The sequence below is a fragment of the Lynx canadensis genome, chromosome A1 (assembly GCF_007474595.2).
Source record: "Lynx canadensis isolate LIC74 chromosome A1, mLynCan4.pri.v2, whole genome shotgun sequence".
NCBI lineage: Eukaryota > Metazoa > Chordata > Mammalia > Carnivora > Felidae > Lynx > Lynx canadensis.
Window position 1 is genome coordinate 121,327,561 of NC_044303.2, and position 15,623 is coordinate 121,343,183.

Below are 15,623 nucleotides of genomic sequence, written 5' to 3' on the forward strand. Positions count from 1 at the left end.
AAAACTAATTTAAAATTGCAAACCCTCCTAACTCTTGACACCCCATATTGTTTTATTTTTCATCAAAGCATTTATCCTTTTCTAACACCTTATACATTATATATGTGCATACGTAATTGTATTTTTTTATTCTGTTGCATACTTTTTAGTTGTCTTTAAATATAGATATTTTATGTCAAATATATATGTTTTTAGGTCTCAATACCTCCCCACCAAAATGTAAGCTCCATGGGGGCTAGGATTTTGTCTGTTTTGTTTAATGATATATTCCCAGTGCACGATAAATTCTTGTTCACTGAATAAACAAACGTAATCATTAGTGGATGCATTTATTATGGGCTGAAAAGGATTAAAGGCTCTAAAAAGCATGAAGGAAGGAAAAGAAACCACCATTGCTATACCTCCTCCCCTGGGAAGCCTCTCTAACCCCACTCAGGCTACATCAGATGTACCTTCCATGTGCTTCAAATCCTCCTAGCAATTCCCCTACCCCAGAACTTGTCATGCTATGCTGTGATTATCTGTTGATAGATCTGCCTCCTCCACTGAAAGTGTAAGCGCTGTGCCCTACCGAAGTGATGGTGCCCATCTGGGCAACAATGTACATCAGGCACGCAGGGCTCAAAACAGCCGTTGTCAAATGTTCCTGTCAAAAAAGAGAAGAACGCACTTAAAGGCCTCTTGTTATCATTCCTTCCTCTAGTAGTCTGGAAAAATAGAAGAGTCAAAAGCTGTGAGAAACCATAAACCAACTCAGGAAACAGTTTAGTGCAGAGGCAAAGAAAGTCTCTTAGGAATAGTTCTATCATTCTGGGGAAGAGAGGACAGGCAAAATTTATCATGGCTTCAAAAAATATTTTAATCTTTCTATTAGAAGTATTTATGTCTCCTGAAAAGTGTTCATTGAATTATTTTAATAGCTGAATATTAGAGAATAACAAACAAATGTTGGGAAAAAAATCAGGTAATGAAAATCAAAATCATCATAGAAAAGCCACATGTCTCAAAACATAACAGATTTTACAGGGTTATCCTCAAGTGGTAAAGGGTGTGGGGGTTAGAGCCACAAAAGTACATTAACGAAAGCATCTTTCTAATTTTGTAACCAACTTTAAGAGGAAAGAATTACCTTTACTATATGTATTCACCGACGGCAGAATGAGAATTCTTAAAAATAATCCTTGGGTTTTTTTTTAGAGGTTTCTAATAGATAACTATAAAAATATCCAGTCTTTTTTGAAGAGGTTGTGGCTATATCCTAGACTTGAAATACATGTATTTATTTGCTGATAATTCAGGGGTTGGAAGAAGTCATGTCACACACACATACTTAAGCACCAAATTTATCCTAAGTAGTTCTGACTTGGCTTATAGCCTCAGCAGTTTAGAGGCATATGTAGGAGTGTCTTATCTCATCTGGTCTTAAGAAGCAGCACTGCTCACTGCCTGCGTGAATATCACCCCAGCACATCACACAGGAGAGACTCAGGACTTTGAAGGAAAGGCCTCCTCAGCTTGCCCATCTTCAGCACGAAGCACATACATGTTGCTTTGTTTTCAGTGGCCTGCTGGTACATTCTGCATCGGGCATCCCTTTCCTCTTCTGCTTAATTAAAAATTAAATCTGACCAATGATGATTTGAAATGCATTATATGCAACAGAAATTCAGTTAATCAGAAACCTGCCTTTTTTACTTACTTTTTTATCCCTTTCTCATGGCATAATTGTGCAAAATAATTCCCAACCAGAAAATGACTTCAACCTGCTGCCTGTAATGTGCATTTATTTGCTCACTAGTGTAAGGAAAAAACCGAGCTAAGCCAAGTAAGATACACGCACACGTTCCTGGAAGGATAATTTTAGAACCCGTTTCAAAGCCGACTCTAATTCGAAAATGCCTCTGCCACTTAGAACCACATGGAGATGTTACCAGCCTCACGAAATGTCATCAAGTAATTGAGTTTTGCCAGTGGTGGAAGTGGTGGTAGGCACTGTGGCTTCCTTGCTGGGAGAGGGAAGAGAAGGAGGGGGTTTATAAGCAGTAACTTCAGGAAGGATGCGATAACAGCGGACATACAAAGCCACAGGCTATTGATTGCAAATCTGGCAAGGCTGCAGGCCGTTCTCATTGCAGGCAGGGCACCGCAGGGCCCGATAGGACTCCTTAAATCTGTTGGCCAGCATGGAGAACTTGCTGCCGTGGCACAGAGAGCAGGTGGCACTGCCCGACCCTCGGCAGTGAAAACAGTTGTCCTCGGGAAGCTCCCCTTCCTGCAAGAGACAGGGCAGCATTCAGTTAGAGACCACTGTTCAAATACACGTTGAAATAGCACTGGGCTGCCAGAAAGGCAGAGGCAGAACGAGAGCAGAAAATGCTTCCCACAAATGCCAAAGAGGGAACTGACCAGAGGCACACAATTCTCACTGCAATTTTATCAGAGAGGATCTCCCTGATGGAATCTCTGAGACACCATCCCCTGCTACGATGCCTTGCACTTTGCAGCTTTACGTTCTTCACTGCCCTTGTCACCATCTGACGTGTCATTTCTGTGTGCTCCATCAGGACAAGGACCTACTTATCCGCATTGCCAAATACTAATAGTGAACAGCTGCAGTGTGCCTAGGTGGTGCGAGGTGCTGTTCTAAGAGCTTTCTTTACGTTAATCCGTACAACACCCCAGTGAGGTGGTGCAAATATTATCATCCTTGCTGCAGATGTGAAAATTGAGACGCTGAGAAGTTCGGTTATTTGTCAATGGTCACACAGCCTTGGAGGAGAGGAGGCAGGTTTTGATTCCAGATGACTGAGCACCAGAGTTCATGCTCTTACTGACTCCATACACAGGCCCTCGCTGTACCTGTCCAGCAGCAGGCGTTCAAGAGATACTGTTTTTGTGTGACTGGCCAAGAGCCTGAGTGGATGAATGAATCGATGTTACAATCCTTCGAAGCTGAGCTCCGAATTCCTGCAGTACTTTTTATTTTCTTTGATACCTGTGATAAGGCCTGAGAGAGCAATCATGCACCTTGGAAAGTTCCCTTGACCTCTCTACATCTTTGTTTTTCTTTCCCTGCGAAATGGGAGTAGTAATGCTGACCTCTCGGAGTAGCTGGAATATTAAATGAGAGTGTGAAAAAAACCACAATTTGTCACCTGGCATATTATAGGTTTTCCACAAAAGTTAATTCACTTCTAAGCCCTGCTAGTGAGTCTTGACTTACTAGTGCTCGACTCCCATCCTGCAGAATATGCCCCTTGTCTACTGCATGTTCCCTCCCTAAGACACCTCAAGGAAACTAGCAACCTTTGCATTCCTGTGCAAAGACTGTGCATAGACCATGAACCTCCCAAGAAATAAGGGGCGGTACCAAATCAATACCAGGTGGATCCAGCACCAAGTCCTGTCTATTTCACTTGCAAAACATCTCTCAGATCCATCCAGTTTTCACCACCCACAACCGCAATGCTAGTCCAGATACACACCAACTCTGGCATGAATTTAGTGTGGAGCCCTGCCTCTAGTCTTGTGGGTGGCTCTCCCCAAACCAGACAACAATTATTTGTTTTCAGATGTTGGCTTAGCAGCACTTATCCAGGAAGCCTTGCCTCCCCACACCTCTGGGCCAGGAGTCCTGTCCCACCTGTCCTGCCCCAAGCATGGCAGGCCTCATCTTCTACTGAAAGTTCCTGCTGACCAGACATGAAGCTCTCTGTGCTAGTCCCTGTCACCATCACCTCCAAGACTTCTAGTGCTGTGCCTGGCACAACATGTGCCATTCACATGTTTGCCAGATGAACAAACAAAACGACGATGTCTGGAGAACCCTTCTGATTCTTAAATCCTAGGACCTAACAAGATGGCGGAATCCACTGGGTGGCTCAACCCAGCTAACACAGCTTTCTTTTACAATTTAAGAATAAAAATAATCTTGAAAAGGGCGGCAGGAGTTCTGAAAATAGTTCCATTGTGCTACAAAGTGCCTAAGAAGATACCACATTTTATTCATTCTAGATTTAGGGAATGGAAGTGATCATCCAACCAACAAAAGCCTAAATGTACCCTTCGGTTAATATTTTATTGATTGTGGCCATATTTTAATACATCAACAATGGAGAAACTTGTTTTCTACCCTTAAAGTATTCAAAATAAGTGTTTTTGCCAAAATATTCTTTAAGGAAATGGTCACAGTCCGTTTTTCTGCTAAATCCACATGGTTTTTTTTTGTACTTGATCCCAGGGAGATTTTAATGTTGTCAGTGCTGCCAAAGGAAGTATAGTAAATTCCTACCAAAATGCTATACATGTCATCCAAAAATTAATTTGCATACAATGTCAGGTTCAGCTATGAAAAGATTCATGAAATGACCTGGTGCACCTGCTTGCGGAGAACAAAAACAAATCATCGATCAAATTTTATCTAATGTCACGTGGTTGTATGAGGTACTATTAGAAGGCTCCCTGGAATTTCCATTCTTACCCTGGGTTACCACCCTCCTTCCAACCACTTGCTCTCAGCATGTCATTTAATCATTTAATGATTAAATCAAGGGCTACTGAGCCTCTATTCAAGGCAAGAGGGATATAAGCTTCTGTCTTCTGTTCTCAGCATTTTTAATCTCCTCTCAGAAAATAATCAGTAAGATGGCTTAGAACATAGTTGTACTGCACAGTTTAGGTCCTGGAACCGACAGACCTACCCAAACCATCTCTTACTAGCTCCGTGGCCAAGGAAAGGGGCCTCAGCTTTCACACTGCAGACTCAAAGGCTTGTGGTAGCCCTGATGATGCTAAGGAGCACCAATCTGGAGACGGCTCAGCAGAGTGGTTAAGATGATAGGACTGGTAGTCAGGTGGTCCAGGGTTTGACCACTGGCTCTGATAACCTCTGGCAAGTTACTTAACTTCTCTGTGCCTTAGTTTCCCCAGCTCAAGAGTGGGACTGCTAACAATCACTACCTCACAGAGTCCTTGTGAGAATGAAGTAGACTAATGCATAGAAAGCACTGGGCATGGTGGTTGGCTATCACAGGCCCTCAATAAATGACAGTTGTTGTCATTGTTGTCGCCTATTTCAAAGGCAAGAGCGCAGAAGGCATAAAGAAGTCCGGATGAGTTATGGTCTCAAATCCATCGAACATAGGGCCAGATTTTTCCCCTTCCATATTTCACTGTGGCTCAATTCAATTATTGCTCTCCTTTTCTTTTACGGTGAATACAGATGGTCAGCATGGCCTGGCCGTTAGCCTTGCCTTGCTCTTTCATCAAGGTTCCCACTGCTTCCCTGCTCCATATAACACAACAAAGGGTCTCCTGGTCAGAAGGGGCGCCTTGATGTTCTCTGACCCTCTTTTTTAAAATAAAACCTGGCTGGGCATTTATTGCATGAGGGATTTGGCAAACAAATAGCAATTTAAAACAGAGTTTAAAAGACAGGCAAGTGAAGTATAACCTTTCACGGCAACTCTCTGCTGCACGCCTCTGTCCTAGTTTGTGGTATTACAGCCAGAAAACATGGATCTCTCCAAATTGAATTTACAGATAATTGTCATGTCAGGCCTGTTGCTGCTTTTTTTTTTTTTTTTTCAGGCCAGCGGCGTGACCTGCATTTTATCATTTCTGTCTCCTTTCTGAAAATATATGCTCCTACAAATTACAAAACGGCTTGAAAAAGAATAGAATTAATGAATTTTAAAGTGGGGAGGTAATGCTTCGGATCACAATGTTTAGTAGTCTGCCTGCTGCTAAGCTGGGTTCTGAATAGTGCTATGTAAAAGGCAAGAGAAGGCAGAAGGACGATACTTCCTTACCAGCTGGCACTCTGGTCCCAAATTCCAATATTCTCTCCACAAATATTTAACTAATATGCACTGTGCGCCTACTCTGTGCCAACCTGTATTTTCATTCTTATTGTTGTGCCACTGGAACTACTATACCAAATCCAACATAAGCATGGCCCCAGCCCTCGTGCAGACAAAACTCTAGTGTGTGACAGCAAACGTTAACCAAATAACTACACAGAGAAATTGAAGACTGCAACTGAGGAGGGGTGTGAGGTACTCTGAGGGGTCTATCCTCTGAGGAAGTGATGTCTCCACTTTCAGATGCTAAGGGGAAGGGGGTGGGGAATCTGGAGAACATTCTAAGGAGAGGGAAGTTGCCTCTGCTAGGAAAGGGCAAAGAACATATGAATGGTAGCTAGATGGGCAGTGTGTCTGGGACAGAGAGAATGAGGAGAGATGTGTAAGAGGAGAATAAACAGGCCGGGAGGGTCCAGGCTATACAACGTTTTCTACAACAAGTCAGAAGGTTTGGTTTCATTCCAAGGGATGAGATGTCACTTAAAGTTAGGGGTGGGGGAAGAGAGTGATGACGGGGTGACATGATCATATTTGCATTTCAAATATATCTTATCTAGTGTGAGATCAGGTGGGAAAGAGACATGAGTCGTTGTGAGCAGAACTTTAATAAGAGTCTTTTGCTAGAGTCTGGTCATGACTTTCTCATTCCCATCCTCTAAACCTTGCCAGGGTGGGGATATCACTCAAGTACGAGGAAGCCGCTGGCTCACTGCATCACACCAACTCATGGGAGGTGAGAGTAAGTTCCACAGAAAGCTTCAGCTCCCAAGAGATGGAATCTGAAGAGAGAGAAAATTCATTTCTGCTGCTATCCAAGCTTTTACTCTCTTAGCTTAAAACCATCAAACTTGCTTTTCCCAGTCCCAACCCCACACTGTGAACTAATGAATATCATCACTCTACCCCCTCATCTGAGCATGTCTAAGCAACAGTTTCCAAGGTGAAGAGGGCACACCTCTGAGGAGTGTGGGAAGAAAAAAAATTCTAACTATTTATATTTACTTTTTATCTTAAAAAGGCAAGAAATTAAGCATCAATAATATCTTCAAAATAAACCGTTATACTAATTTTTAATAAACTAGTTGACACTGGCACCTTCACTAGGTCAGGCAGTGACCAAACATGGTACCCAGGGGACCCTAGAGTAAACATGATGTAAAGTGACCTCACTGCGTGCAAAGTGATAATGGTGTCCCAGCTCACTCATTCGCTTTGAGCATTTGAAGTTCTCTTGTCCCTGGTCTAGAAGACTTAGAGACAATATGGCTTAATTTCAACTAAACTAATCTCTACAAAACTGGACACATGTCTTCATAAGATCTCTTCAAGGAAACTGGATTGAGGATAAACCAGTAAGACAAACACAAGCAAACCCATTAAGAAAAAGAACAGAGCTGATTTTTTCCATCTCTGGAACAAGCTGTTCTTTGCCACATTGCAGAGTGAAAACAATTAATACCTAATTGGATCTCAAAAGAAGTCATCAAAAAAAAATTGTGTGTATTTGAAATATATACATAACTATTTTGCTAATCACTTACCATTAAAATATAATAATAAAGTTAAAATTCTTGAACATCTTTAACAGTTAGACATCTTAAGTATTTACATTCAAGTTTTTTCTGAAGTAGTGCAAAGATCAAAACCATGTGGAGACCACTGCTGTAGGGCCAGCTCCAAGTAGGACAGCGAACCATTCTGACACACCTGTGGGTACTGGTTATGGGGGAATGTGCTTTCCGTGTCTGGCAAATGCCCATCATTCAGGCCACTGTCTCCACAGATTTCTTCTTTGCTCATCAGAGACTCCTCCTCGGCCTCCTCTTCCTTCTGGAGCATTTTCCGCATGAAGTCTCTCTTGTCCATTGGGGTTCGGATGATTTTCAGGTTGTTCGTGTAGATGATTATCTTTCCAAAATCTATAATAGGTGGGGACTAGAGAAATGGAGAATGAGCATGGAGATTTAACACCGATCACCATATACAGGGCTGCAGAAACCGTTCAACATCCCAGGCAACAGGAGAGAAGGACCTTGTAACCATCTAGCATTTATGATTCCAACAGAACCCAAAGCTACAATTCGCTCCCTGGTTTGTTCGCTCTCTCTAAAATCCTTAAAACCCAGATTCCTTCCCCCTGTTGATGGTAACCAAGCAAAGCTGAACTAACTGTATAACCGGGACTGCAGGGTGGTAGCCAGAACTTCTATTCCCACTACATACAGCAGTAGCTGATGCAGGGATGCACACAGAAAGAGTTTAATAAATACAGAAGAGGGCTTAAAAAAATAAACAGCTCTCCAAAATTGTTATGTATAAATAATAATAGATAAAATTTACTGATTATCATTATTTGATTATAGTGGATAGCATTTATTTTGTGTCGGGCACCACGATAAGCATTTACAAACATTACCTCACTTTCCCCTCAAGCATCCCTTGAGGCGGATGCTATGATTTCTACATCTTACCGATGAGGAGACTGAATCACAGTGAGGTAAAGAGCCTCCCAAGGTTACAGTTAGTAAGGGTCTGTGGCTGGGATTCGAACCCCAGTGTGTTTAACTCTAAAGTCCATATTCTCAACACCTACCCTGCACTATTCACAAGCATCTTCTCCCCAAAAAAACCTGTAAGATTGTTATGTATATAATGATCTTATGTAAATACATAATATATAATGATCTTATATATGTGCAATCATCTTACATATATGTAATGTTTTTATTATTTGTACAATACAAAAATCTTTTAATGTCAAAAAATATACTTCTATAGCATTATTATTTTTTTTTTTTTAAGTAGGCTTCAGGCCCAGCGCAGAGTTCAATGCGGGGCTTGAACTCATAACCCTGAGATCAAGACCTGAGCTGAGATCAAGAGTCAGATGCCTAACCAACTGAGCCACCCAGGGACCCTGTGGCATCATTATCAATAGCTCACGTTCTTTTGTATAGATTTATCATGTATTACTTGACAATTTGCTGAGGAATAATTGAAATAATTGAAACAACAACGCAGTAAGGAAGCGTGGGAAGTAAATGTTTAGGGACTATTAACTAAGAACATATATTGCCTCCCAGAGCTAGGATAGCTTGGAGGGAAACAACACCAGATCTCGATTCCGCTGTTCACCAACTGTGAGATATAAGAGAATCACGTGACCTCTCAGAACCGCGGTTTGCTCCTCCGCAAATGGGGTGACATCTAACTGATGGGGTTCACTGATGGGCTTCACCACAGACAAAGTTATTATCAAAACAGAAGAATACTTTGATACTGGGTGGTAAGCAGGTGCTGTCCTGAGACTCCTGAGCGCCCTCCTGTTACCCACAGCTCTCTTCAGGGAACCTCTCACATCCCCGAAACCCAGTAATGTAGTGGTCGTTGCTCAGAAGTCCACGTTTCAGGACCCTGCCCCAATATTCTGCTGGCTTCTGTGCTGATTGGGCAATGTCCCTGTGGTTAAAGATTTGGACTCCCATCCCTGAGGCTAATTATATCAATTTCTAGGGGTAGGGGTGCAATGAAGAGTATATAAGACAGGGTTTCCAAAAGCTAAAAATATTATATACTGGTGGGCATTGTTAACATTGCTAGTATTTTTTTTTTAACGTTTATTTTTGAGAGAGAGATAGACAGAGCATGAGCGGGGAGGAGCAGAGAGAGAGGGAGACACAGAACCTGAAGCAAGCTCCAGGCTCCGAGCTGTCAACACAGAGCCCGACGCGGGGCTCAAACCCACGGACTGTAAGATCATGACCTGAGCCGAAGTCAGACGGTCAACCAACCACTCTAAGCCACCCAGGCGCCCCTAACATTGCTAGTATGAAAAACTGTCCATTGGCAGTCCACGTACAATCATGCTACACAGCTAAATACCCCAACGTGAAATACCCTGCCCCGCCCTTATACAACGGGAGAAACCAAATCTACTTAGATGCCACAATTAAGCAGTCTCCTCTTTACAACCCTAACGCATTCAGTCACAACCTGGCTTAAACAGGACTTCAGTACTCAGTCCCCCTTCCTTGAAACACCCGCAGAGTTTTCAATCATTATTTATGAAGCCACAAGCTTCCTACTTGGGCCTGTTTTCTCTCCTTCTCTTCAAGGGATCGTGTGGCAGCTTCCATTTCCTATTGTTTGATGCTCACTGGGCTCCTGTTTCACACTCTGGACTATCAGTTTCTGAACATCAGAAGATAAAGATGGTGGCACTTCTGGAAGGTTCCATTTCCACTTCCACTAATAGCCAAAGAGGTTCAATTACTAGGGAACTTTTTTTCACACATAGAACTGGTTTTCTTGGGGTGAAACCCTTTAAAGTGTGCTGAAAAAAAAAGTCTGTGGTCGTAGGGTCCAACCTCCTGCCTCTAACCTGGTCAATATGTGAGACACCAAAGATTGTAAATTTATTTTTAATGTACTCCAAAGAAGGAGGGTCCCAAATCACCTTTAAGGTGTGTTTAAGTTTCAGTCACCCTGACAGCCAAGTTCTTCCTTGAGTCTAAGGAAACGCTCCGGGTGTAACTAAAGTTCACGCTATCTGGTTACGCCCAATTGCCCGTGAGAAAACACCCACTCTTCCATTACAGAGGGCCATGAGGAAGCCAGGAATTTTTTTGTTTCCTTCCATAGTGCCCAGAACGGCAACTTACGGGACTGAGCTTCATAAATGCCCTTAACAGGGGCAATGTGCCTGCAGACTGCTCTTCAGACACCACGAAACCTTTCTGTGGCTCTGCATTTAAATGTGGGGACACCTTCCTGGGTCCTAGAAATGCAATGGGCTTTGGAGGCAGGCAGGCCTGAGGCGAATTTTTCTGTGCAAGATTTGCAAGTTACTAAACTCCTGTGCACTGTTTCTCCAATTTGTAAGAATCTTTCTCGGTGAATTACTGTGAAGATGAAATTACATAATATATACAGAGTATATGTTTAGTAAATGCCATTTCCCTTCCTTTCCCTTCCATTTTTTTTTTAAAGGAACCTTATAAAACTTCAGTTGGTTTCAATTCTTTAAAATATTTAGTTGTTTATAACCACTTTCTCTTTCTCTATCCCATAAAACTTTTTACAAAGACTCAGTATTTCTTTGATAGGAACCTGGTCATTATCACAATGGTAGGGAACATTAGCTAAGCACATCCAATGTTTCAGGCATAATGCTAAGTATTTCTTACATACAAACTTTTTTTAATCACCACAACAATCTTCATAAGTCCTTTTTTTTAAAAGTTTATTTATTTATTTTGAGAGAGAGTATGCGCATGCAAGCGAGGGATGGGCAGAGACAGAGAGACAGAGACAGAGACAGAGACAGAGAGAATCCCAAGCAGGTTCTGCACTGTTAGCACAGAGCCCAATGCGGAGCTTGAACTCACGAACCATGAGATTATGACCTGAGCCATAACCAAGAGTTGGATGCTTAGCTGACTGAGCCACCCAGGTGCCCCATAAATAGGTATTTTTATTACTCTCATCTCATAGACGATAACATTAAAGCTTGGCAAGACTAAGTGGTTTGCTTAAGCTCCCACAGTAAGTAGGCAGAGTGGACAAAAAGCCCAGGTCTAACAGATATCAGAGCCCCTGTTTCTTAATTATTATTTTTACTGTGGTAAAATATATTACATAAGATTTACCACTTGAACCATTTCTAAGTGGACAGACAGGTCAGTGGCATTGGTACATTCACACTGTTGTGTAACCATTACCACCAACCATCTCCAGAGCTTTTTCATCTTCCCAAACTGAAACTCTATGTCCATTAAATGCTCACCTCGCCCCTCCCCCAGCCTCTGGCAACCACTGCTCTACTTTCTGTCTCTATAAATCTGATTGCCCTAGGCACCTCATATAGGTGGAATCATATAATTATCTTTTTATGACTAGTTTCTTTCCCTTAGCACAAGGTCTTGAAGTTTCATCCATGTTGTAGCATGTGTCAGAACAGCCCTCCTTTTTAAGGCTGAATAATATTCGCCTGTGTGTATATATCCCATTTTATTTGTCTATTCATCTACTGGTGGACATTTGGCTTGTTTCCACTTGTGAGCAATTGTGAATACAGCAGCTGTGAACATTGGTGTACAAATATCTGTTCAAATTCAGAGCCTTTACTTTTAATTGTTGTAGTTAACTGCTGCCCAGTGTTGCTTCACAGCCAATATTTACTAGGGTTACTTTACAACTGGATTCACTGTTGAAAAATCATGGCTTTCCAGCTCTCGTTTCCTTATTTTTCATGAATACCACACTGACAACCTGTTTCAGTGGGTGGAGCGGCAGGAATCTGTCCTGATCCCCGTCTAACCCAGAGGCTGGCTAAGATTAGGAGGTGGCACTGGATCAGGCAACAAAGAAAACAAGGATAACTGGATCATGCAGGAAACCAGGTGAACAGGAATCAAACTCTGAACATGGTCTCCAGCGTACTGTGTTTAAACCAATGGTGCAGCACTCCTATGAAAACTCAGTCATCTGGCTTTATAAGTCCTTACCAAATCATACATTTACATACATGCCAAGTTTGACACATGATCTGTGAAGCGGTCCAATATTCTCCACCATAGGCTTATACAAGGTTTGTATAAACTACAACTTTGTAGTCTAAACCTACAAATAAGATTCAGTTTAAAAGAGATACTGTAAGTACAAGATATAGCCAAGAAGCTATGATATGATAAGCACTCAGTAAATGGCAACTATTACTATTAACGTCATCATGATTCATGACCTTATTCTCTAAAAAGGAGCATTCCAGAGGGTCAAAAGCGTGAGGCATCAGAAGAGCTGGGTTCTTATTCTGACCGTGTACCTAATGACCCTCTAATATTGGTAGATCCTTAACAACTTGGCACTCAATTTTACTCATCTGCAAAATGGAAATGCGCATATTTTGCCTTTCTCCTCAAAGTTGTGCTGAAGACCCAATGGAAAAGTGTATTACTCGGAGATCATGAAGAATGAATTCTTGCCATTTGCAACAATGTGGATGGAACTAGAATGTATTATGCTAAGCAAAGTCAGTCAAAGAAAGACAAATATCAGATGATTTCACTTATATGTGGAATTTAAGAAACACAACAGATGAACATAGGGGAAGGGAAGGAAAAATAAGAGAAAGGCAGAGAGGGGCAAACCACAAGAGATTCCTAAATACAGAAAAAAAAACTGAGGGTTGTTGAAGGGGAGGTGAGTGGGGGGGATGGGCTAAATGGATGATGGGTATTAAGGAGGGCACTTGTTGGGATGAGCACTGGGTGATGTATAAGTGATGAATCACTGCGTTCTGCTCCTGAAACCAACACTACATTGTACATTAACTAACTTGAATTTAAATATTTTTTTAAAAAAAGCAAGTATGTGATATTGCTTCATAATGTCTAAGTTACTGCACTAACATGAGGGGTTGTTCACTCCAGCTCCCTTCGTTATCAAAAAGAAACCTGGTATTATCTTTGATAAATGTGGACTGCCCATAACTTCACTTTCACCAAGGCCAGAAAGGCCAATGCATTTGTCTGCCAGAGATGAATTATCTGTTCCCTTTGAAACTAACAATAAAAATGATTAGAGAGTAATTATCTGAATTTCACACATTAAAGATGAGAGCATATCCTGGTGTACTATTCATTAATGACCTGGCACATTAGATAACTGTATTTAATCTTAAAGAAAAAAAAAAGGCATTCACAATCCCATCGGCAAACATCCACACATCTCTTCCTTTTTGGAAATCAGTGAATATTTTCCAAGTTCTTCTAGCTTAAAAGAAAATCATGTATGTGCTTTTGATTATCCATGGTACTGGCAAAGATAATTGAATTAACAGACAAAATACAGGTTTCAACTGAACTACTAGCTCGAACTTCTTCCCCATGTAACATTTCCTCTGCTTGACTTGCTTTTCACCATTTCTTCCCGGGACTCCAACCACTCAGTGTTCATGCTAACACACAAGGGAAAGGCAAAATAAACAAACAAACAAACATTTTTTAAAAGCAGGCAGCAGGAGGGAGAGAGGAAATAAAACAAGACAGGGATAAACCACAAGCTGAATAATTGGCTGGAGTAAAATGAGCACCTTCAAACACTCGGCTCTTTCTGGAAACAAAACAGCCAGTTGTCACATAATTTTCTAAAACGGCAGTCTGGCAACCTGAAAACCACTGCATCTCTATTAAATTTACTTACCGAGATAACCCAGCGAATGACCCAATTACAATTTACTACCCTGGATGGAAGGGAATACTATGTACGCTTACTGCACTTTCCAATAAGTAGTCAGCAAGCATGTTATTTTTGTTCCAGAAATATTATTCCAACAGTGGCTTCCCATTTGGTGCACCTACAGCTCTGGTTGGTACTGGAGCATGAGCAATGTACAAATTTGAATCGGGCATTTTTCTATACACATTTCAGTCCTTAAAGTTTACACATCATGCACAATACCAACCTTATGGTCATTCGCCTTGTAATCATTGAAGAAAGACTGGCCGCCCGCCAAAGTGTAGGCATTGCCCTCTCTAAAAACGCTGATCCTCTGAGCAGTCAGCTTAGGGGAGTATGGTCGGGGCTTGGGGGCCTCCCCAGACCCATAAACGCCATCCATTGGTTCAAGGGACTCTTGGAGAAAACTGTGAGGGTATTCCTCCTTTGGCGACTCTAATTCCTGCCCATCCTCAAAGACCTGCTTCAACACTCTGCCACTGTAGGAGGAGGAGATTTTAAATCGTACTTTCCGTGGTTTGCCGTCACTCTTCTGGTTCAGCTTCTTCTCGGAGTCCTCCATCAGTAGAAATTTCACCCTGTGGTTTCCTGGCTTCAGCGTAGCCAATGAAACTTGGGGCTCTGAGAAGAAGGCATTTTATTTTCTCTCCTCTTGCATATAATTAATTCAAGTTGGTGCTGGGGTATGCTCAGTTTACAGCAACTGACACCCACACATTAAATATTGACAGATCCTCATGCAAAGGCAGGCGATTGTGGGTTTATGGAGTAGAGAGAGCACAGCATAAGACAAGACTGGGTCCCCTTTGATCCCAAACTCCCCAGTAACTTCAACCAAACCCTGGCTTTTCCTAACCTGAGCAATGGTTAAGTTTATATAGACTGAACAAAGTACCAATTCAACAAGGGTTAGTTACACCATCAGCTAGCAAGTGTCTTAATATTCTTACCAACTACAATGACCTAGCGAGTATTTAATAGGTGCCAGAGATTTTTACATACATTGCCTTATTTTGTCCTCCACATAAGCCATTGGAAGTATAATTATCCCTGTTTTACAGAGGGGAAAGAGAGGCCCAGAAGCGTTTCCCCATGTGTCTACTCCATTGCAGCTAGGTAAGAGACAGAGCAGGGATCAGAACCTAGCTCTGACTCCACAACCAACGGCCAGTCCACTAAGCCAAAAGTTTTCAAACTGTGTCTCATGGAGCCCTAGACGGGAGGAAACTACAGATCCTAGGTTCCAGGCCTTCTACTCCGGCATTAACCAGAGCAGCTACACTTCATTTTTATTTTATATTTAAGATTTCACTTGCAAGCACAGCACTAGGCCCCATTGCCTATGGCAGATAACATGCAGTAAATGCCTGTCACTGTGCAACAGTCACTGAGAGGAGTATCAGGGCAGTATGAGATGTGGGGCTTGTGAATGAGAGTCCTGCACTCTAGTTTAGGAAACAGACCTAACATATATGAAACAACAGCCTCCTGCTGGCGGCAAACTGTCCACTGCTGTCTCCTAGA

The 15,623-nt window shown here is 42.0% G+C and overlaps 1 protein-coding gene across 1 annotated transcript; it reads right to left on the reverse strand.

Moving 5' to 3' along the window:
• Positions 1–911: 911 nt before the first annotated feature.
• GRXCR2 (glutaredoxin and cysteine rich domain containing 2) lies at positions 912–14,849 on the reverse strand. The gene is made up of 3 exons (XM_030300679.1): positions 14,326–14,849; positions 7,569–7,796; positions 912–2,272 (listed from the first exon to the last, which is right to left on the reverse strand). The coding sequence occupies exons 1-3, from the start codon at positions 14,659–14,661 to the stop codon at positions 2,090–2,092; spliced, it is 747 nt and encodes a 248-aa protein (XP_030156539.1). The 5' UTR covers positions 14,662–14,849; the 3' UTR covers positions 912–2,089.
• Between the last annotated feature and the right edge of the window lie 774 nt (positions 14,850–15,623).